The sequence below is a fragment of the Haemorhous mexicanus genome, chromosome 2 (assembly GCF_027477595.1).
Source record: "Haemorhous mexicanus isolate bHaeMex1 chromosome 2, bHaeMex1.pri, whole genome shotgun sequence".
NCBI classification, from domain to species: domain Eukaryota; kingdom Metazoa; phylum Chordata; class Aves; order Passeriformes; family Fringillidae; genus Haemorhous; species Haemorhous mexicanus.
The window spans coordinates 34,489,407-34,512,725 of NC_082342.1; the positions used below are offsets into that span (position 1 = coordinate 34,489,407).

General features: G+C 41.2%; 1 protein-coding gene across 1 annotated transcript in view; it reads left to right on the forward strand.

Moving 5' to 3' along the window:
- The first annotated feature begins 9,269 nt into the window (after positions 1-9,269).
- Positions 9,270-23,319, forward strand: part of ACER3 (alkaline ceramidase 3) — a 62,763-nt gene continuing 48,713 nt past the window's right edge. The window contains exon 1 of the mRNA XM_059838398.1: positions 9,270-9,473. Within this exon, the coding sequence (XP_059694381.1) occupies positions 9,371-9,473 (103 nt within the window). The 5' untranslated portion in view covers positions 9,270-9,370. The remainder of the gene's footprint in view (positions 9,474-23,319) is intronic.

The following is a 23,319-nucleotide window of genomic DNA, read 5'->3' on the forward strand; positions in this document are numbered from 1 at the left end:
TCACTCTCTAGACCAAAGATTCATTGCCCTTCCCTGGACACATTCCAGCATCTCAATGTCTTGTTCTGAGGGTTTCAGGACTGAACACAGGATCCGAGGGGCGCACAAGTTCATGTGGACAATCACTGCACTGGTCCTGCTGGCCACACTATTTCTGATACTGTCCAAAATGCCACTGGTCTTCTTGGTCACCCAGGCACACGCTGGCTCATGTTAAGCCAGCTGGTTGTCAAACAGCACCCACAAGTCCTTTTTCACTGGGCAGTTTTTCAGCCACTCAGCCCCAACTCAGCACTTGGCCTGGACCCATGGATCCAGCCGGTCCAGATCCCCCTGCAGAACCCTCCTGCCCTCCAGCAGATCCACACTCCCACCCAGGCTGGTTTCATCCCTGAACTTACTGAAGATACATGTCCTTGATCCCCTCATCCAGAACATCAATAAAGGTCTTAAACAGGACTCTCCCCAGCCCTTTCTCCTGGGTTACTGGGGGTCTCTTCTGCTCCCCGTCCCTATCTACCAGGTTAAGAGGCCAGTTGTCCTAAAGATAATTGGTCTTACTCTCAAAGACTGAGGTGAAGAAGGTATTAGGTACCTCACTCTTATCCTCATTCTTGGTGACAATGTCCCTCCCTGCATCCAATAAAAAATGGACATTTTCCTTGGCCCTCCTTTTGTTGTGAATGTGTTTATTAAAACACTTTTTATTATCTTTCACAGGAGTGGCCAGATTGAATTCTAGCCAAGCTTTTGCTTTTCTAATTTTCTTTCTACATGACCTAATGGCATTCTGGTACTCTTCCTGAGTAGCCTGCCCCTCCTTCCAAAGGTCATAAACTCTCTTTTTTCCCCAGATTTCCAGTGAAAGCTTCCTATTCAGTCAGGCTGGTCTTCTTCCTCAGTTTAGATTAGAAATTAGGAAAAATTTCTTAAACAAAATGGATGTCAAGCTTTGGAATAGGCTACCCTGTTCCATCACAGGGAAGTGGTGGAGTAACCATCCCTGGAAGGATTTGAGACATATAGGTGGGGCACTTAGGGACATGGTTTATTGGTGGGCTTGGAAGTACTGGGTTAGTGGTTGGGCTTGGTGATCTGAATAGATCTTTTATTTCCTAAATCATTCTGTAATTCACTTCTGTGACATCAGCTCCACTTCTTGATAGCTAAAGCCACAATAAAGTAGGGTTCTTGGTGGAAAAGCTCCAGAAAATGTCCCTCTCTCTCTTTCTAGTAATGAGCTGTCCTACAGAGGCAGCTCATCAACAATTTACTGTGAAAATGGAGGGACACAAGTCACCCCAGAAGAAAGTGGGAAGTGGAAACGTATTATTGTAGTTCCTTGTGTTTCCTTTTATCCCCTTTAGTTCGTAGGTCTGAAATACCCAAGCTATGCTAATAAAGTCAATTTGAATTGTCTGAGCAGCCTCTTTTATTAACAACTTGGTAAAGAAAAGGGTTTGGCTGAGGTGCAAGCTGATTAGCTCACTGGTAATTAACTGATACCCAGAAAAGTAACAAAGGATTTTGTCAAGTAAATAATGACTTGATCTTTCTTTTCCTCCTCCTTCCTGCAGTAAATTAAAGAAATATAACATTACATAAGCAGAATGCACTTCATTTCCAGGCTAAATAGAAAAATTTGCATACGCTTGAGGTAAATATGCCATTTTCCTAGAGATCAAGGGAAAGAATAGCAGTTGCCTTCCCCACTGCTGGTGCAGTACAACTGAAGATATTCAAATTTTTAAATTTTTTTTTAACATCTGACATTTTAATATGTGTGCATCTGCTTACCGCTGAGACTTTGCTTGTTCCTAGTGGTTTTCTCCTTTTGTTCTAGAGATTTTTTTGAGAGTAGCAATATAAGGAAATTGCTTTTGCTGTCCATGAGACCAAGTGACAAGCAGTATACAATTGGGTAGACAGGGTTTATAGAGTATGATAAATCACCTTCCATGTTCAGACACTAACTAATTCATTACACAAAATACAGGTGATGAATGGTTTATGGTTGCTTTCTTCCTTAAAATGAAAGTTATAAGAAAAGCAGAAATACTGGCAACAGCTAATGATTCCAAATCCGTTCCTGTAGGGGGATAGAATATAATAGTGTAGAAAGTAATCTTACCCCTAAGGAGTTGCAGCTGGGCCAATTATCAAAGATTAGGAGCAGGCCTGACTTTAACAGGCCACAGCCATAACCAATGAGAAGAAGAGTGCTATAAAAGAGTGGGTTGGGAAGTTGAGAAGGGAACTAGAGTCAGTTGACTACTTTGTGAAGAAGAAAGAGTGAGTGCTTGGAGGAGCTGCTCACAAGAAGCACCAAGAAGGTATGAAACTTTTGTGATAAGGAGACAACAGTATGGAACCCTGCAATAAGATGGCAATGCATTCCTGTTGCTGCTTTCAGATTAAAAAAGTTTCAGCCCTTCTTCCTCACAGATTAGCCTGTCTTCCAGCCGCTTTCTTGCTTCTTGACAATATTTTTCCTTCAAAATCTGCCTTAAGTAGCCCTTATATCATTGGTACTTCCATTTCTGCAGTAGGTGGTCACTGAGCTGTCCTTGACCAATCTCCAATTGATCACAAGACAGCTGGGCAGGGACTTTTTACAGGGGCATGCAGTGATAGGATGATGGGAGATGGTTTCAAACTGGAAGAGGGTAGGATTAAATGCATAGTAAGAAAAATTCTTTAATGTGAGGGTGGTGAGGCACTGGAACAGGTTCCCCAGAGAAGCTGTAGATGCCACATCCCTCAAGTGATTAAGGCCAGTGTGGAAGAGGCTTTGAGAAACCTGGTATACTGGAAGCTGACCCTGTCTCCCATGGCAGGGATGTTGGAATGAGATGGTAACTTTAATGTCCTTCCAACCATAACCATTCTATGATTCTGTGATCATACACTCAATTTGGCTGGGGAGGACAGATACACACCAGGAATTCACACTTGAAATCAGTGATACCAGAAACTGTAGCAGTATGAATGTAGATGGGAGAAGGCCTCAGCTTGAAGAGCCTTGGCAGGACAGGTTAGCAAAATTATGTTGACACCCCAACGCTTGCTGCTGATGGCCACCTGCCTGCACAAGGTAGCCACTATCACCAGAAAATTCCTGCCCAATCCACCCAATGGTTTTGAACACCGTCAAGTCACAGAAAACATGAATATTCCAAAGTATTTCCTGCAGGGTTGAAAACATGTTTGTTGGAAAACAACTCTCTTACCTCTGTGCCACAGCAATATCATGATAGTATGTATAGATTCCTACCTTAACTGCAAGCTGCTAGTGCCCTCCCTTCTCTTCCCCAAAAGGAGCTGACTTCAAGAGAGAACTAGTGATGTGTTCTCCTCCACACTCCTTGTCTCCACTCATGGCAAGGGAGCTAGGATAGGAATAAAGAGAGGAGCACTGCTCCTGTTCTCACCATCCAAAAAGTGCTACTGTTATCTTGTATCCCAAATGGCTCAATGCTGCCTCTTAAGCGCTGTAGAGAGCCTGTGTTTCAAGGCTCTTGTCCTCCAGGATATCTCTCCTCCTAGATTTCAAATAGGGAATTTATAATTTGTCCTAAGGACAGGTGACTCCAATGAATGGTATAATATACAGAAGCAGCAGGCTGGCCAGGGAAGTGTTCAAAAACCTGCGGGTGTGGCACTGGAGGACATGGCTTAGTGGTGAGCATGGTGGTGGTAGGTTAACAGCTTGACTCAGCAATCTTAGAGGTTTTTCCTAACCTTAATGATTCCATGGTTCTGTAATTCTAAGTGAGATTGCTTCCTTTAAATGCCTCAATTCCAGCCAGCTGAGGTCAAAGTCCAAGAGCCAATTAGGTATGCACCTTACATGGATGCTGTGAGTACAAAAAACCTAACAGGAGCTTCATTGATCTCAAGCCAAAGCAGAGTCCTTTTCCAGAAGAGAGTAAGGACCTGGGATTCATGACCTTACCTAACCTCAACAGCCAGGCATGTAAGCTTAATTCAGTTCATAAAATCAGAGGTGTTTAGTGCCCTTGGAGACAAAGTACCTGAGCACCATACAGGACACGACACTGGATGTAGAGAAGTTCCAGGGATCCCAGGGCATCCTGCCTGGCCTTCAGTTTTTGCTCTCAAAAAATCTACAATGACACAAGATGCCAGCATTTCTGAAAGTGAACTGAGCCTGTAAAGCAAACAGAAATAAACACACTTAAATATTGTTACAAACTTCTTGTGAGTCTCTTCATTTTGAGATCTATGTATGTAAATTAGCAGGCAGAAAAAGGCAGCTTGCTATGCTTTTTCCTAAAGAGAAAGCTGTTTACAACTGTAAATAATGAACTGTCACGGCATTTGCTTTTGCTATTTTAATGCACTAGAAGAATTCCAAAGCACAAAGGCAAGCCAATTCCCAGACTCCTTTGAGAATCAATGAGATTGAGGCACATGCCATTTGTGCCCTTGACAGATTTTCATTTCATGTTTCAGTGTAAACCAGTGTTCCATAGACATTTTACAGCTGGTAAGGGCTCTGATTCACATATAAGGGTGAATTAAGCTCTGATAAGTGGAGAAGAGCTCTCCTTCCACAATTCTCCCTGTGTCAACTGCTTCTCCCTTGGGAATGGATTAACAGCAGGTTTCTCTCCTCCCTTACCAATTTCAACCCTGAAAATTAGTGCAAAGTGACATGAATTTTACTTCATACTAGTAAAATGGGTTGAAAGCTGCAGGTGCTTGGAGACACTTACGCAGGCTGTGTGATTGCAGAGCAGTAACCACCAGGTGCAGAAAAGCTTCAGCTTAATCCACTGCTACAAGAAAGCAAACATCCTCATTTTGGTAAAATAGGATCTGCTGTGCATGGTATCACCTGCCTCAGCTTTTGGGTTTGTGATACATCTTGATAGACCTGAGCAGACAGGCTTTTGCTGGAAAAGGGTGGAGAGGAGAAAAATACCTCCCTAAAAGCTGCTTTGAGGATCAGTTCTAGGACTGAACCATCCTTTGTGTGAGGGACTGTTCTGTCGCTGACAAGTCACACCTCCTTCCCTAAATATCTGCACTCGGGATCCCCTGTTTCCATCAATCCTTTATAACACTATTCAGATGGTTGTATTAATATCTGAGCCCATCAATGCTGGGTGCTCACAGCATCCACAGAGCTGCAATCCATGATCCTGTCATTCATCACCACAATCAGTTGCCAAAATGCAACAATAGCCTTGAGAATATGACTAAGAACAGCCATATTACACTGGGGAAATTATGAATATTTATATGACTCTAGGACATGAGTCCCCTTGATGATAATTTACAAATGCCTGACTCCATTTAACTCCAGCACAGGCATTTCTGCTTTACCTAGCAATGAGCAGGCAATCAGATCTGTTAAAGTCTATTAGAATTTCTTGGATCAGATCCTTCTTCATGTCAGGAAACAACTTCTCTTTTTCACTCATTCAGGTGCCAATAACTTACCAAGATATTACCCCAGGTGTAATTATCATCATCTCAGCATCAGTGCTCATAAAGAGCCCTCAAACTTCAGGGCACATTATGAAGAGTCTGATTCAACCTCTTATAATCCTATTTTTAGCACCTTACTCATGATATTTGCATATAAATCAGTGTGATAAATTACATGTTACACAGGATTGGACTTGCAGAATCTAGAGGTGTTGATGCCCTTTTCCTGTAACTAGTATAGACTACGCAATTCAGAAAGCTGCCAATAATGCAGAATTTAGAAACCAACCTTATCATGGAAAGTAAGACTTTAGAGCTGAGAATCACAACTCAGGATTCCACACCTAAGATGATGTAAATGCTATGACCCAATTAGAAAAAGGCCTTACAAGAGGGACAAGTTCATAAGATGCTTAGAGGGCTGGAGCACCTCTTCTGTGGACACAGGTTGTGAGAGTTGAGATTGCTCAGCTTGGAGAAGGCTCCAGGGAGACTTTATTGCTCCTTCCAGTACCTAGAGGGGCTCCAAGTGAGATGGAGAAGGACTTTTGACAAGGGCATGGAGTCTTTGGACAAGGTGAAATAGTTTTGAACTGGCAGAAGGCAGACTCAGATACTAGGAAGAAATTCTTTTATGTGAGGGTGGTGAGGCACTGGAACAGGTTGTCCAATTAAACTCTGCATGTCCATCCCTGGAATTGTTCGAGGCTTTGAGCGACTTGATTTTTTAGAAGGTCCCCCTGCATACAGTGGGGGTGGGGGTTTGGAGCTAGAGGATACTTAAGATCCCTTCCAGCCCAAACCACTCTGGGGTAATTATCTGTAAAATTTGAGCAGGCAATATGTAGGACAAAATTCAGTTTTATTTTTGTGACTGATAACTTTATTTTAACATCATGAGAACCAAGTAGTGAAAACATCTTCAAGATTTTATACCAATTTTATCTTCCCCTTTGCACACATACACTGATGAGAGGGAATAAGTACAATCTTTCCCAACATATGTCTCCATAATGAGTTCTAAACAATCTGCTTATTAGGTCTGATTTTATGCAGAAATAAAATAACCAGCAGCCCAAGCCATGATAAAGTGTTTGCACAGAGAGAGAGATAAAAGAGTTCCTCAGGTGTCATTCCCTGAATTTACCTGATCACAAGGAGCTGAACACGTGGCATTCTTGAGCAGCAGTCCTTTCCTATTGCCAAGCAAAATACTACTGCACCCACACACTAAAGTGACAGGACATATCCCTCTAGTGGTGTAAACGGACATGATTCAATTACCCGCTGATCAGTTAAGACATAAGGTTTCAGGGCAACATTAAACTGTATGGAAAGAGGATCCTTTGCCACAGGCAACCTGAGGCCACAGGAAACTACTCCATCGGCATGACAAGCACATTTTTAATAATACTGAAAAAAAGCATTTCAGTAACTCTGTTTGATTTTCGCTATTTCAGAAACAAGACATTCCTTCCTTAGGTTGTGCAGATCAGACAAAGAAAACCCAACACTTGGGCAGGGGTAGGTTTGGTCCTTTAATCAGACAGATCACATTTAGATGCAAAGAACTTCAGGCTGTCACATTATATCCAGTGCACTAATGGACAGAACAAGGCATAGCTCAAGGTTACAGAGGAGAAGTTCTGATTTTAATATGTATGCTTGTAGCAGCTGAAGCAGTCAAAGTTGGTTTTTTGGAAATCAAGTTAACCTCTACAAAATATTTTCAGGGAAAAAAAAGCATCTATTATAATAGTCTGGGGTTGCCTCTTCAATACTATCCTGAGTGCAGTGACTAAAAGGTTTGTCAGAGTTCAAAAGCAGAGAACCAAGCCACAGAACAAGTCAGAAATAAATGCATTTTGTGATGGAGAATACTTCAGAAAAGTGCCAAATAAATAAAAGTTCGCTAGTGCTTGAAATCAAGGCCTAGCTATGAATTTTTCTTGTATTTCTGAGGAAATCAGAATGGATGACAACCTACATTATTGGTATCTACAACATAAAACCCTTCATTAGTTTATCTTGCCCAGTTTTAAAGCTAGTTTCATATCTGACTTCTTTTTCTAGCACGGTAGCAAATCTTCTCATGGCCAGCATGCACGCGATGAGAAAAGAAACAAACATCAAAATTTTTAATGATTTATTTAAAGCCAACTGTAATTCAATATTATTAAAATTGCCTACATTTTTCCATGGTTTTGCCATTATTGCTCCTGGTGAGTAAATATTTATTTTTTAATATTTAACTATTAGTTAATACTTAAAATACTTCATAGGTTTCTCCTTAGTTTCTGAACAACTGCAATTTCAAATTTTTTAATTGTTTTTTGTCAAGAACTTCTAAATGAACCTTCAAAAGTCTGAAAAGCTAAAGTACATCAAGCACACCAGAATCTTCCTCATTGTTTTCAGCCAGTTTTATGCACCTTGATCAGTCTGGTACACTTCCAGATCCCAAGCTTGAAATCTGTGGAAGTAACGTAGGTCTGAAAATACAGGGAGACAGGTCTGCATATAAAAATCCACAGGGATTTTGATGATGTTTTGACAATTAAGGTGTATTGTCATTGCCATCACTAAAATAAATTTTATTTTGGTGCTTTATAGCATGATGAAAAGTAGTGATACATGTTAAATACATCTCTACCTGATGCTGGAAGCAATTATACACAAACTGAACTTCAAAAGGCAAGATGGTCTTCAAGATAGATGTATACATTCTGCCATGTATTTACAGTAGGAAAGGTCTGTGTTTAGACTGGCATTTCTTAGCTTACAGAAGGAAAAGTGACAAGAAATAAGATGTGGAAAAAGAAGTCTGTGTGTTTACATGCAGGTATAATAAATTCTGCTGGACAGCAGGGTGTAAGCACTGTGTAGAGCCCCCAAGGTCTGCACGAAGCTTCTCCTCAAGTCTTTGGATCGCCTTCTGAAACACAAAACATACACAGCATTATCAGGCCTTTACTAGTACACTTTATTCTTTTCCCTTATGTCTCAAGTCTTTCCATTTTTAGATTGTACTTGCCTCTGGATACCAACTCTGCTTGAGAAGCAGTTTGCATATTATGGGTGTAAGTATAGTACGCGTAGTAAGCACTGAGGAAACTAAATAAGGCATCAGAGGAGAGGAAAACCCCCATTTAGTAGGCAGTGCTATAAAAATACTCCTTCCTTCTTCCAGCCCACGAGTATGAGGAACACTTGCCTCTTCATTGCTTTCAGAAAAAAATTCTTCAATGCAAAGGTGGTGAGGCACTGGCACAGGTTGCCCAGAGAAGCTGTGGATGCCCCATCCCTGGGAGTGTTCAAGGCCGGGCTGGATGGGGCTGTGAGCAGCCTGGTCTAGCACAAGGCGACCCTGCCCATGGCAGGGAATTGGAACCGGATAGTCCTCAAGGTCCCCTCCAACCCAAATCATTCTACGACGCTGTGAAGCTGTGTTTCAACAACATAAAGGCAGCACGCTGCCCCGCTCGCCTTACAAACCCCTCCATGAAGTCTATAAGGAAAACCGGAGTGGAAAGCTGAGGGGGGAAACCTCCTCACTGCCCCCAGACCGGCTCGAACACCGGGTGAGGAGAGCGCCGTGATGTTGCACGTCCCGCCTCATCCCCACAGGGGCATCGCGCGGGTTCCCTGAGAGCCAAAAACACCCCGCACCGGTGTTTCCCCACATCCACGTTTTTCACCACACTGTGCTTTTCCGCCCCGCTTTGCTCCGTCCGACAGGCCGCAGCCCGTCCCCATGGCGACCGCGGCTCCGCCCCGCGGGCGGGCCCAGCGCCGGCCCCGCCCGCTCTCCCGCCGCCGCCGCCGCCGCCGCCGCCGCGCTCCGGGCCCGGCGCCCTTCTCTCTCCGCTGCCCCCGTGCCCTGCCTCCGCTCTAGCCTGGAGCGGGCGCCGCGATGGCTCCGGCCGCCGACCGGGAGGGTTACTGGGGTCCGCCGACCTCCACCCTGGAGTGGTGCGAGGAGAACTACGCCGTCTCCTACTACATCGCCGAGTTCTGTGAGTGGCCGCTTCGGCCCCGGGTCCTGCCCCGGCCCCGGCGGCCGTGTCCCACCGCCGCCTCCTTCTCCCTCTCCGCAGCTCTTCGTGCTCTCTCCCCGCGCCTGGGGAATCCCTCCTCCTCCTTGGCCCCTCTTTCCTGCGGGGTGACGGTGCCGCTGCCCCTCAGCCAGCCCTGGTGGGTGGAAATGGGTGTTTTTTACCGCCTTCCCCCACAAATCCGTGTCGGAAGCACGGGATGGTATAGCCCCTCTCTCCCCAGCGTGTGGTTTGGGCCCCCATCCCAAGCGTGTCCTTTCGGCCTGTGTCCATAGGGATGGCAGGGCTGGAGCGGTGGTGCCGGGGGCCTGCGGCGGTGGCTGGGATGGGGTGGCCCGTGAGCTGTGTCCTGGGGGTTGTCACGGGAGCTGGGATGGCTGTGTGGCACCGCAGGCATGGGTGAAGAGAGGGGCTCTCGCTGGAGTCGTGCTTGGCGTGTCACGCCGTGCCCGCCGCACGGGTCTGCTGCTCTGCTCCCCTTGAGGTGGAACCATCTGCACAGCCCGGGCTGTCAAAACAAGTGAAACTGCTCAGGGAGAGAAAAGGTATCTTCCTATGCAAGATGCGGCTTCATCCAGGGGTGACACCCTCCCCCAGTTGGTCTTTGGTGCCTCGTGATGACCATCGTCAATCAGGTGGCTCTGCTGCAGGTGGTGGGGGTTGAACGAGGCTTGAAGGATCGCTCTGTTTCATGTGATTGTCTTTTAGGATAGCTCAGAGCACTGGCAAGAGAGCAGGCCATCGGTTTGACCTCGAAACTCTTTATTCAGAAACAGGCAGGATTTGGCATGTTTTAGGGAAGGAACGAAGGGGCTTCAACTACAGGATCATCCATCAGGTGATTGAGAAAGGAGTGTCTTGCAAGTGGAAAAAGATCAAGCCCTATGTCACTGAGGTTTTGTTGAAAAACTAAATATTTTTGTGTCCTAGGCAGCAACTTTAAAGGGTGTAGTAGTTATAATTATGTGCTGCTGCCTGGCATACGCCCTGTACTACAAAAAACTTTCACACGCATAAGGTAGGTAGCTGCCTTTGAAGTGTTAGGGCCCTGGGTACTCAAGTGACCAGGCTCACCTACCCTGAAGTGCTTGAAGTGGGCAATCTGCAGAGGCCTTTCACATAGCTGGGATGCTTCAGCAGTGGTTTGGAAGAGCTTGGCATGCAGAAGATGGAAGGTTCTGGGTTTCCATGCCAAGCTGTGACTCCTGGTTGCAAACACTGACATGGGTGAGGATCCAAAGTGAATAGTTGTTCAGAGTGTAGGAATAGGAAGAACAGGATCTGAAATGAACAACAGCAGCATAAGCAGCTTAGAAGCTCAGAGGAAAAAGGAAGTTAATGTGCAGATTTATGGCTGAGAAGAGGCAGGCTGGCTGAAAAGGAAACAAAATTAAATACTCTTAAAAAGGGACAAACTTAGAAGTCTAAATAGAATGAGACTTTTGCAGAGTATGTATATATGTGTTTTCCTTTTTGTCAAGCATAATTTGTGAGATAATTCTCATAGGGAAGAGGAAGTTCTGTTTCTTCACTAATGTAGAAATTAATTTGACTAGCATGTAAATTTTTTAAGTAATTCCTGCATTGTTTGCCTTGTTAACTGATACTTTTTGTCTGCTTTTGGATTATTCAGAAGAAGGAAGATGAGGATGAGAGTAATGGGAGGCAGAAAGGCTTGTGTTCTGAAGAAAAAATGAGTAGCTATACAAGGTCTGGTCCCTCTTTAAAGTTTTGGTGTTTGGGACCACAGTTTTTTTGGTCTGTCAGTTGCACTGAAAAAGCTGTATATAAGGGCTATGCTGTAATGTAAAGCATTTAAATGGTCTAAGTTTAAAATGCAAAACAGTAAGTAAGCCTTCTGTGGTGTAGGGTTAGCTTAACAGCAGCTAATTTCAGTCCAGGCAGTAAGTGTTCTGGGGATATTAGTTGAAGTTTAACCTTACAGAAGAGTGAAAATCCATTTCTGACTTGGTACCACTCAGGTACAGCTGATTGTCTGTAAAAATTTTTGCATTAAATATTTGTTACTAATAATTTATAAGAAACTTTGGCAGCCCAAAGATTGAAGAAGAAAGATTGAAGTCAGGTCCAAACCAAATAGGTTGCAGGCTAAAGAACCAAACAGAAAGCTTGTACAAATTACATTTTTGTGCCATTTTGCAATTTGGTTTTGACATGCTACTTTTAGTGCAGAATTGCTACATTGTGTTCCAAAAGCCCACATGCAGTTCCTTGCTCTTTACTCCTTAAAGAACTAGTGTAAATGATAGCAGTTTATCAATTGTATGTAGTGAGAGATGTGGAAGTGAGGTAAGGTGATGGTGTAGCACTTCGTACTTGAATTCCCTTGATGTATCCCAAACACAGTGGCATGTATTCAAAAGCTCATTTTTTTAATAATGAAAAATGCTTTTTCTTGCCTTTCTGAGTCTGCACCTAGTGAGTTTTTCTCCCCTGTGGAGGTGGATGACTAACTGCTCTACATCCATCTGTAGAATATTAAACCAATTGAAATGGAAAACCAGTTAAAAAGAATTGTTTTGCAAGCTTTACTCAATATATTAAGCCTTAAAATGGGTCTTATATCCCCCACTGATTGAACCTATTGTATGGTGTAGTAATTCCTTTTTCAGGGTTTCTCACTGATTGACTCCTGTGTGCTGGAGGGCAAGTAGTAGACATGGGGGTTTTTTCCTTTTTTAAACCTAAACCTTTCCAGGTCCTGGTTCTTGAAAGCTGAATTATCCAAGCTTTTGTACACATGATTAAGAAAAAATAGTAAAGGATAAACCCACCATCCTCCCACATAAGCAAATAGAAAAAGGGCAAATATAAGTTCTGGGTTTTAGCACTTATCACTCAAATGCTACAGCTTACTCCTTATTTTAGGAGGGTTGCTGTTTCAGGCCAGTTTAGCCCCCATAGCATTGAGTTTTGGGGGTCTGTTTTGATGTGAATGTCTATGACAGGAGCCTTACCCTTCTTGCATTCAGTCATCCCTGTAAGAAGAGTTTCTCTTGTAGAATATGATGAGTGAATGTAACTAATCTTCACATACTCCCTTTGCTGAAAGCATGTAGAGTAGTACCAATTCAAAAAAAGATTTTAGATTCAAAAGAGCCCTGTGTGGTACATGAGGGCTTATAAATCTCAGTCAGGAGAATCATGGGGGCGAATTTGTTGTTATCAACAGAATGCTGTGTTCCAGTTTGGATCAAATTTGAGTCATGTTTCCAGTTATGTTGCTTTGAGCTATCATTGTCCATGAGTAATATGCATCATCTACAACTTGACAGTTTTAGAGATAATATATCCTTATGCTGGCATTTACAGCAGCAAGCATCTAGAACATTGCTTCAGACTTCTCAAGGAACTGGTGAAATTGTTTCTTTCTTGGCTTCTGGTCTTGTCTAAGTATGTTCTGATATCTTCATATAAGAATTTTTTTATTATTATTATCATTACCAGAGTTAAACCCATCAGTTTTTGTTTTTATTAGAGATCTGGTAAGTGACTTCTTGTAACTGGGATTTCCTTATGGGACTCTTACTTAGGAAAAAAACGCACCCATGTCATGAGAATCTGCCCGTGTTTCTAGCTATTTTTGTTCCGCTTCCTTCAAGCTTCTGATTTTTGCCTCAGACAAGAGATTGAGACAAGATTACAGACACTTGTGTTCTTCAGTGGGAGATATCTCTTTATCTCACATCGTGGATGGCATAGAGGGCTGTCCAAGCATTCTCGACACTGTGACCAGTGACACAAAAATATTGTTGTTTCCTTTTAGGCATTGCTGAGAGAATACAGCTGCCAAAGATGCACCGATCTCTGTTTTCCAATTTAAAACATAAAAACTGCAAAATTTACTTAAACATAGAATAATGTCATTAATGTTGAATTTGTACTGCCACGTATGGATTGTCACTTGTTCCTTGTGGGTGTCCTGTTGCATTTTTGCCTTTTTTGCCAGAGGCTTTGGAAAGCAGCCAGAGACTTTTGGGCTAGGTACTCTCTTAAGTGAGAGTAAGAAAACTAAAATAAAGCCAACTGTCTGCCTTGAAGAACTCTTCCTGTTCTTTCAGTGATAAAGTGGCAGATGAAGGAAACATCATCAAGTTTAATTGGGTGTGATCAGCCCAAATGCCTGGCTGAGATGGAGCGATTTAAAGATGACATGACACAGATGAGTTCTAAAGAGTGCTTTAACAGAAGACAATGTCACAGACCTGTAGACTTTAAGACTGAAATGGATTTGAGTGTGTAAATTTAATGAGCTCATTGGAGGAAACCACATCACAACTTTCCTCTGGAAATTTATTTGGCTTCTTGAGGGAACTCCCTGAACTGAGGAGGCACTGCAAGCAGAAGGGTCAAGGAAGCATTTAACTAATTGATGGTGAGTGTAAAGTCAAGTGGAGTGTGCAGAACAGTGCTCAGCTGTGCAGTACATTTTTGGATGAACACTTATAGCTTTCTTTTTGTGCTGCAGACAAAAAGAAGTTGGAAGAGGGGTTCTTTTCTTCAAAAAATAATATAGCAGAAGCAAAATCATAAGCCAGATGGTCTCTGCTGTCACTTTTTTTTTTCTTTCTGTTTGGTTTTGAATCAGTAGCAAATACTGTTACATTAACTTATTTCCTTTCCTAGGCTGTAAAAGTACATTCTTAGCCTAAGCCTAAAGATAGTCTTGTCACACAGTTTTAATGCATTTTGACACCACTAATGATTTATTTATTATTTTTAATTTTTCCTTGCTTTTTACCTTTCATCCATGATGCAACTCTTCGTTTGATCTCATGACAGCTTAATTTTCAGTTTTTCCACCAGCCTTCATTGAAAGATGGGGTCAAAGTCTCTTGGAAAGTTTGTGCTCTTGGAAAGTGTGATTTCTCCAATCATCAGTTCTTATTTATCCATCAGATTATGGATATGCTTAAAACCTGGCAGATGCTGTGCTAATGGACCACATGTGTGTTTATCTGCTAATATATGTATAGTTATTAAGCGACAATAAAAATCTTAAATATGGTTTAACAAAGCATTTGATTACTCTATAATTAGTGCTTCATATTCAGTACTTATACAGCTGGCAGTTGGACATCTGCCACTCCAAATGGTAACAGAGCAGTGACATTTGTACAATTTAATTTTTCTTATGTGCAAACTGAGGCAGACAGGTTTATGAACTGCATGAATTTACAGAATATATATTTGTTGCTAGAAATAGGAAGATTATTGTAAAATTAATGACTGTAAAGGAATGCTGCCGACTTTTAAGTTACTTTTAATGAGCTTTAAGTCACAGATTAAAAATTTTTGTCATAATTGAAAGACAAAAAGTCTTCAGTCTGGGGTTTGCTGTGCCTTGTGTGTGTGAAACTGCTATTTATGTAATTCATTTTCTGTATTTGCTGGTGCCTTTCACAGATAAGTGGGAAAGATTTTTTTTCTTCCTTTAAAGAAGCAAGATTTAATTATTGATGCAAAAATGTTCAAAGGAAGTCTAGGAATTGTCTCCAGTCCCAACAGCTCTGCAGTGTATGGTTGTTTTGTCTTGCAACATGTGCCAGTGCTCGCACACTTGGCTGTTTCTCTGACTACCTCAAGCGGATCATGGAAAGGTTTGTGGCTCATGAAAGGTTATAAAATGCAAAGAGTTCTTTTAATTCAAAATGTGTGTCTAAACATGACATTATAATGCTAGAAGAGAACCCATTTGCAAGTGGTTATCAGGGCAAAGCTACCTGCCTTAGATTGCCTTCTAGCTAGGAGGCTCTTTGTACCTGCCTCATTAATTACACTCATTCTTCTGTCCATTAGCAGAGAAGCTGAGCTGCTTCATGAATTAAAGGTGCTTGGTTATTCTGTCTTTGTGGAAGTACTACAAAGAGCAAAAGAATGTGTCAGGAAGAGAGAAATTCTAGAAAACGTTGCAATGTAAAAACCCCATAGCAACACTGCTTTAATGTCAATCATTTACCATTAATTGATCTGAATATGCCCATATAGGCAAGCTCAGCGTAGAAGCTCAGTGGTTTTGCTGGGTAATGTTTAGATTTAAGGTTGCAGGCACAGACCCTTCTTTGTACTTGAAAATGAAATTATAAATTTTCAGAGTTTTTGTGCTAGCTCAAAAAAAGTGAAGTGTCTAACCATGACCTTTTTTTTTTCTGTTTCTAAAAATTAATTTCCTTGAAGAAATATGCTGCATGTGCACTGTGACCAGTGACTGAAATACTGATATTTCTAAATGATCTCTGCAGTCAGCATCTCCAGGATCATTATCTCCTTTGCAGTCAGGTCCATCATCCTCTGTCAGAGTACATGCTTCAATGTGCCTGGAGTTCAGGAGGCAGAAGCTGTTCTCCCTGTCAATCTCAGTGGAGAGACAGCACCCTTTGTGTCCCTTCCTCAGCCTTGCAAGATTCTTCTTCAGTTCTTTGCCTCTCCACCAACTGGTGACTCAACCTGCCCTGCACATTGCAGCACTTTGCTGAAGGAAATTCCAAACTTTATTTCAAATTTAAGATTATTCCCAGCTGTGTCCTGGGGCTTTAGTTTCTTGTATTTGGTTTTACATTGTTCCTTGATTCCTTTGGACATGTTTTCTGAATGCAGTGTCCTTGGACTGACCCTGAAATGGTATGTGCAGAGTGTGTGTCTCTTCAAGAATCTCTGGCTGGCTTTGTGAACAGGAAGGTATGTTCCCTTAGCCAAGTCCAGGTAATACTGCAATTCTCCTCTCTAAACAGAGGGACTGGAGGAGGGGACAAGAGTGTGGCCTGATTAAGCTGGGCAAGGTTCAGGATGTTAGTTTTATATTTGAGAAGGCAAGATTTAGACTTCTTCAGGCAGGAAAGCAGACAAGCAGAATTAGGAAAAGGTGTGTTGTTAGGGGTGACCTGAACATCTGTATGTTTTGTATTAATTTTGCATGTATTCCAACTAGTAGAATTTCAAGGTATCAACTTAATAGTCCTGAGACATGACCCTAGAAGCTCTTGATTTATACAATGCTTTAATGAGCTCATTATTTGCAGTAAGCTCATGATGCCACTGCTCTGTAGGTTGGATTTTTAGTTATTGCTAATTCCTGTTGGATAAGGATTTTCATTTGAACAAGAATCAGCACCTGGGAAATAGATACAGTATTAGCTCAAAGAAGTCCTTTAGAGAGCACTGAGCATTAAAATTAGTCTGGATACTTTCAGTCTTGGGACTGAGGTATTTCTATGTTAACCTCATGAGCAAATGAGATCTCTTTCTTCATCCTGCCTGGTCAACACCATTTGTTTGTTCAAGCAGAGACCTGCTTCCTGACTGGAAAACATGCTATTGTGATCCCTTCAAATGGATATATTAAGCTTCATTGAGGAAACCCCGGGATAACTGAAAAATTATTTGTATGTCTTTGAGAAAGAGGCTTTGCAGATCTGGCTTGCACTGAAATCAAATTTGTTATCTACAACAGGAAGCTAAAATGACCAACAGAACTGATGAACTCATTTTGTTGTCACAGAGAGGAGTTTACATTACTTCTAGGTAAAATGGGTGTATTTTTCTTCTACAAGTACTTACCCTTTCTTGCACAGCAAACCTTTTCATGTTTGTGTGAGTCTCATTACAGATTTGATTGTTCTTGGAGGGAGTTTGTAGTGCTGCTCTCCTGCTAGAGACTGCCAGGTCTGGTGCTGACCCCAGATTGCAGCAGCCAAGCTGCTCTGGGGGTTACTGCATGCAGGTGCAATGCCTGTATTCCTTCCATGGGATACAGACATAATTTATTTTTTTTAGAGTTTGAATCTTATAGACTTCAGAAAAAACCCACAAATATATAAACTCAGAGTTGCTCCAGGTAATATTTTGTTCATGCTTGAAAATGGATGTCTTTGTCTTTTTTTTGCTTTTCTTTTTTTCCAAGTCTTTTTCACAGTTGTGAAAATGAGCTATACAAGCAGAAAGAATAAACTATACACAATGTGTATACAATATATACCCAGTATGAGTAAACTGCCTGGAAAATCAGAGAAACAAAACTTTTTGCTTCTTTTTTTCAATTTAGTAGCAAATATGTAGAAAAAATGTTGGCAATGCACTTCTGTTCATACCAGTTTAATGCTATCTCCATAAGCTGCTGCTAGCAGTAGCAGTGTGGAAGTTCAGCGCTTTCTTTCGATGTAGCAGAGCAAAAACCAGAGAATCATTGCTGGTTTGTGCTACTGGTGAGCGCAGTGTCTCTCTAAGAATCAGTTCAATTGAATTGTGTCAAGGCCTTGGAAAGCAGCAGAGAAATGCACTATGGTAGTGAAATCATACAGCAGATGTTGTTTTCATTCACTTGAACAAACTGCTATGCCTTTGTGATCTGTGATACCACAGTTGCTTTTCATTCAGAGTTTTGGTGACTGTTAAATCTTTCAAGGCCCAAGTTTTATAATCCTGCAAGGCTCCTCAGATAGATACTTCTGCACAATGCATAACATCAGTGCAGTACTGAAATGCTGAAACTGTTGAGTCTATCCCAATTAAATGTTTCCTGTCCTTTTTTTCCCCTCTATTCTGGGGTTCAGAGAAATACTGTAAAGCAATTTCCATTTCTTAAATGCATTACCTTCCAAGCTCTTCCATGCTGATTTCCACTTGACTTTTGTATTATTTGTTTTTCTACAATTGTCTCAGGCATTTCCTCTGGAAGATTTCCTCTGCCAGCCTTTGGGCCACACTTGTCTTGGGAACACGGTTAATTTGTATATGGTTTTCAACTACTTTGTATCTTACTCAGTAAAAGAGATTTCTGTCCAAATTCCTGCCACGCATCTTATGAACTATTATTGTGTAGGTACTATATTATTTTATATTTATAACAAAAAGATAATGTTTAAAGTTTGAACCTTCAGTGTATTTTATATCTCTTTATTTGATTCGGACTGAGATACTTAAGATATGGACTTTGATCTTACCGTTTCTGTGGAGAAGCTTCATTTTCCCCCCAGATGAATAGCTTTTGCCAAGATTTGTGCATGATAGATGATTGCTAATCTTTTTCTTTTCATTTTTCAAGCATGAACAAGAAGTTTGTCTTGAAATGACAATTGGACAGTGACTAAAGAATACAGTTGGAGTTAGTTGTAGACTAGGAGTGACAACCTTTGGTTCTTGCATTATTGAATTAATCGGGTACTGTTGAAAGTTTTTGCTGGAGGTTGTTATATTAACCGGAAAAGGTTATGAAGACTTTGGAGAAATGAAGTACCTACGTAAAACAGATAAAGTTAGATATTTAGGAATGAGGATGATGATTCCGGGTCATTTCTGTGATCAGTTGCCTGTCATCACATGTTTCAGGTAGCCTTAGGGTTTTTCATTTAAAGAGCACTGGGAGAAAAAAAAAAAAAGTAATTTGCAGAAGGAATTTTTATTACCGCTGATGATAAGAGAGTGAATGGCACTATCAGTATTTGAGTGGCTGCGGTGTGTCTGAATCAGGCTGTGGTTGCTGACCAGTTTCGTTATCCTCACGTGTTCTCCTACAGTCGTTATGTAGTATTTCATCTTTAATTTCCTGCCATCCAAATAGGGCAAAAGAATGGCATGAGTCATTAGTAGAAGAGGCTTTAATTGTTCTGGACACCCAGGAGAAATCCATATTGATAGTAAGAAAGGGAAGGAAGAGAAAGCGAGAGGATTTGGATTTTGAAGATGGACTACCCAAGCTAAAGCCACAAATACCTGAACAGAAGCACTGGTGCACATTATTCTCTGCTGCTCACCGTCCAGTGAGCATGTTGGGCTCCCCTAAGGCTCAGCTCTCCTCTGTCACCTCATAGTGCCTGGCACAGTCCTACCAGGGCCTCTGGGCTGATACCCACAGCTTCCGTGCCTCAAGCTGGTTTTTCCAGTGTAGTGCGGACTGGCAGATGCTGGGTTGGATGTACTTGGTAGCTCAAAGCTGTCAGCTGCTGAAATCTATGCTTTCTCCTCTGGACAGACCCTTAGACTTAAAGGAGTTGGTGCAGACACTGAACAGGAAGGCAGGATGCTGACGCCACCATAGGAGAAGAATGGCTGGAAGGAGTTAAAAATGATGAAAATTACATGGATGATCAGTGTAATATATTGGTCCCTGCTTAGTTTTAGCAGGGGCTGAACAATAATCTCCATGTCTGTTATTTCCTTCCAGTCTGACATCATCAACCTGCCTTAAAATAATGTTTAAAACAGGTTTTATTTTGTTTTCCAGTAAAGGATATAAAAGAAGCAAATCTGCCCTTCAGCAACAAGCTTATTGCATGTAATATTCTAACTTTACATCATCTCAGCCTAATCTCTTTAGACTTTGATTGCATTTTCCAGATGTAAGCACTTGCTTTTAGCGAGCTTTCTAGATTGGTATTTCAAATGATCTGCCTATGTCAACTGTTTTTACTTTAAATTTGCTTTCAAAATCCTTCCAGGTGTACTTCAAAGTAATTGGTGTGCTTGCTATCATCTTAGATTCATGTTTATTGGAGAAATTATGTTTTCTTTTCCATGTGGTTTCTCATTCCCTAGGAAAGCAATATTAAAATACGACAGGATGGAATAGCAGCTGGCTGTATTGCAAGTTTATTCCTTGCAGTCTGGGTAATTGTGAATTTCTTGGATTAAGAATAAAATGTCCTGTAAAGAAGGTGTGTACTATTATATTTGTCCAAGCTGCTTCCTGAAATCTCAGAAAAATGGTCATGAATATATTCTTGCATCTCTATTATTACATTTCTAAATACTGTTATTTTTCAGGTAATGGTACATTCAAAATGCAAAAACCAATTATTAATGTTCTACGATGCCCTGCACTTGTGACAGGCATTGGTGTGATAAACATACAACTACAGTAAGATAATAGACTTCAAAAGAGAAGACAGTACCTGGGTTTTTAATTTAGGTGTTGTAGCTATCCTTAATCTGGCCTATCACCTCAGAATATTTTCATTGTAATTGCTTTCATAATTATCTGTTAAACTTCACAGCTGGTCCTCCACATTTTAAGCTGCTCTTTTAATGCTCTTCTGGGGAAGAGCAGTTCATGCTGGTCTCCGACTTCATTCATAAAAAGTTTTGAAACAGATCCCTTGGAAAAAATCAGAAGCCACCCTTCCTCAAAAAAAAAAAAAAAAAAAATCAGTACAAGTTCTGGGGATTTAGGCACTTTTTCTTCACTTGTGATAGCCTTTAAGAATTCCAGGAGGAGAAGTTCATTGTGCTAAACATGAGAATTGGTAACAAAAACATTGTTTCTGGAAAGTACCCAGCTCTTACTGTGACTGCATTTTCTACTTTGAAGCTTTACTTACGAGAAGTGGTGTTGTGAACTCATTCATTTTTATTGTGGCGGCTAAGGATGGTCAAGTGGCTCGAGGAACATTTTGGTGTTTGAAGGTCCTGACTTCAGTTTTATGCAGGTTTCTTTGTGATTCAGGCAGCTTTCTCTAGCCTGTCTTGCAGGCATATTGAGACAGAAGACTGGGGTTGCTTAGATCCTGCAGTAAAGGAGACTAAATAGGTGACCAGTGTGTTTTAGATTTGAGAGGAAAGAGCAAAAATTTATTTACCCCTGCAATAAATGTTTCGCTGTCTAAATTTAAATTTGCGCTATAAACACAACTGTTGTATTTCTGGGATTGCAAGGGTATCTTCAAGGATATTGGTTTCTTATGAAGAAATAAGTGGAGCTTTAAAATATGAATTTAGGTATTAGCTTTCTCTCATTTATTTTTAGTATAATTTACATAAGAAGCAAAGTCAGTGTTAGTATAGTCTTCTGTTAGGTTGTAGTTTTCGAATGCCTTTACTATACAGTAGCAAAGCAATTTGCAGAGATGAGGGTAAGGAAAAGGATAGCTTAATTGTAACCTAGGGCCATTCAGAAGCAGTTTATAATAAGGGCTTCTGTGGGATGTGCATTCCAAAGAGGCTTGTGCATAAGAAAATACACCCACGCTTTACAGGTTTGAACTGAGCTTACTTGTGTGTGTTTTGTTAGTCAGCAGTGTCGAGAGCTTTCTCTTCTAAATACTTTTTGATTGTTTTGAGGAACATGAAATAGTGTAATCAGACTAAAACCATCTGAAAATATTAGCTGGACTAGTATGATGAATGCCAAGGGAATTAATTCTGCAGCTGGGATATAAAGCGTGTAAAACCATAAATCGAAATGTATCACTTGACACAGCATGTTGGAACCACTTATAAATGTGCACTGGAAAGAAAAATCAAATTGCGTTGTTAATAATTAATTATTTTCCTAAAATTGCCTCTTTACCCCTCCCCAATCCAATCTATCACTGGAAGGGTTTACCTCTTCAGAAGGATATCAACTTGCATATCTGTGCTGTGCTGTCCTGGAGAAATGGGGGCCCAGCGAGGGAGAAGCAGCCTAAAAAGTCTAGAAGCGCTGCCCTGCATTCTGACTTTAAACACTTGAAGCTTCCAGCTGGCCACCAGCTCTTCAGCTGCAATGTTGCCTTCAGTGTTTTTGGCCTTGTCCCAGCACTTGGACTTACTGGAAGCAGCTCTGCTGGGGCTGAGACACGTGCAGCTGGAACGCGGTGTGCTCACACCAGTGGTATGCATCTGAGTTGGTGCTGGCCTTGGAAGGAGCCTGTGTTCCTACCTTGTCTGCCACCTCTCTTCACCCATGGTGCATTGTTCCCTTCATGTGTCTTGCAATGTGTTATCCATTCTGTTTGAAACTCTTCCAGGATTCATGGTTTCTTTTGGGAGATGTTGCCGCTGCCAGATGCTAGATTTCTAGATGTCCTACTGAAACTTCCCTTTCCCTTGATTCAGCTTGTTAGTACTCATCAGAATGCTCTTCTTTAGTAATGCAAATAATATTTCTTTTCAATCCTTCTCCATGTAAACCCTTTGCATTCCACATCGCTTTCTTATAGCTTCTGTCTGGCTGAGATTTTGGTAGCTGTTCTTTCCCTTTTCAGGTCTTCCTTTTCCTGTGTGGTACTCCTAGTTGTTGTATCTACTCCCTCCCTCTCATTTGTGCCTTACAGTTTTTCTCATAATAGTATGACAATTTCTATACAGAGCTAGATTAATGCAGCATTCCTTTGTAATGTACTTCATTACATTTTTCTGTGCTGTTTTATATGTCTTTTAATTTTATGATTCTTATCATCTATGTGAACTTGCTCCATAGAGTTCTGATATTATTTTAAACACCGAGGAAGATCTAGTAGTCTCAGTAAAGATCCATTGATTTGTGTTGCTATTTTTGTGTACTCATTTTTATAGTTCCTCAGGAAGCTTTCATACACAGCTTATATAGTTCACAAGTTCCTTCGGTATTCTTCCCGTTTTATTTTTAGAAATGTGATGGCCAGTACAAGTTGCAGCTGAATTGCTGAAGTTGTAACTTCAATTGATGTCCCAGTAAGCAAAATCAAGGTTAGTTTAGTATTTGGGAAAGAAAATTATACAATGTAAGAAATGGATCTTGCAGCTTAAAAACAAATACCCCACGCTCCCATTTTTAAAAATTTATTTTATAATTTTTATTTTTAAGTCAGCATTAGTCCTGTGTTCCAGCCTGCAGTAACACTGTGTTGTATTTCAGTAAGTGACAGGAAGTTTATATTGATCCGTCATGTGCATTAACGAATAGGGAGTCCAGTAATTACAAATTGGCAAAATTCCTGTTGGGGTGACTTGGTTTTCTCCCCTTGAGGTCCTTCTGAAATATCAAATGGAAACAGGAGTTTTCATTTCCTGACACTCTGAAGTGCAGTTATTGTAGACTTTGAAGTGGAATATG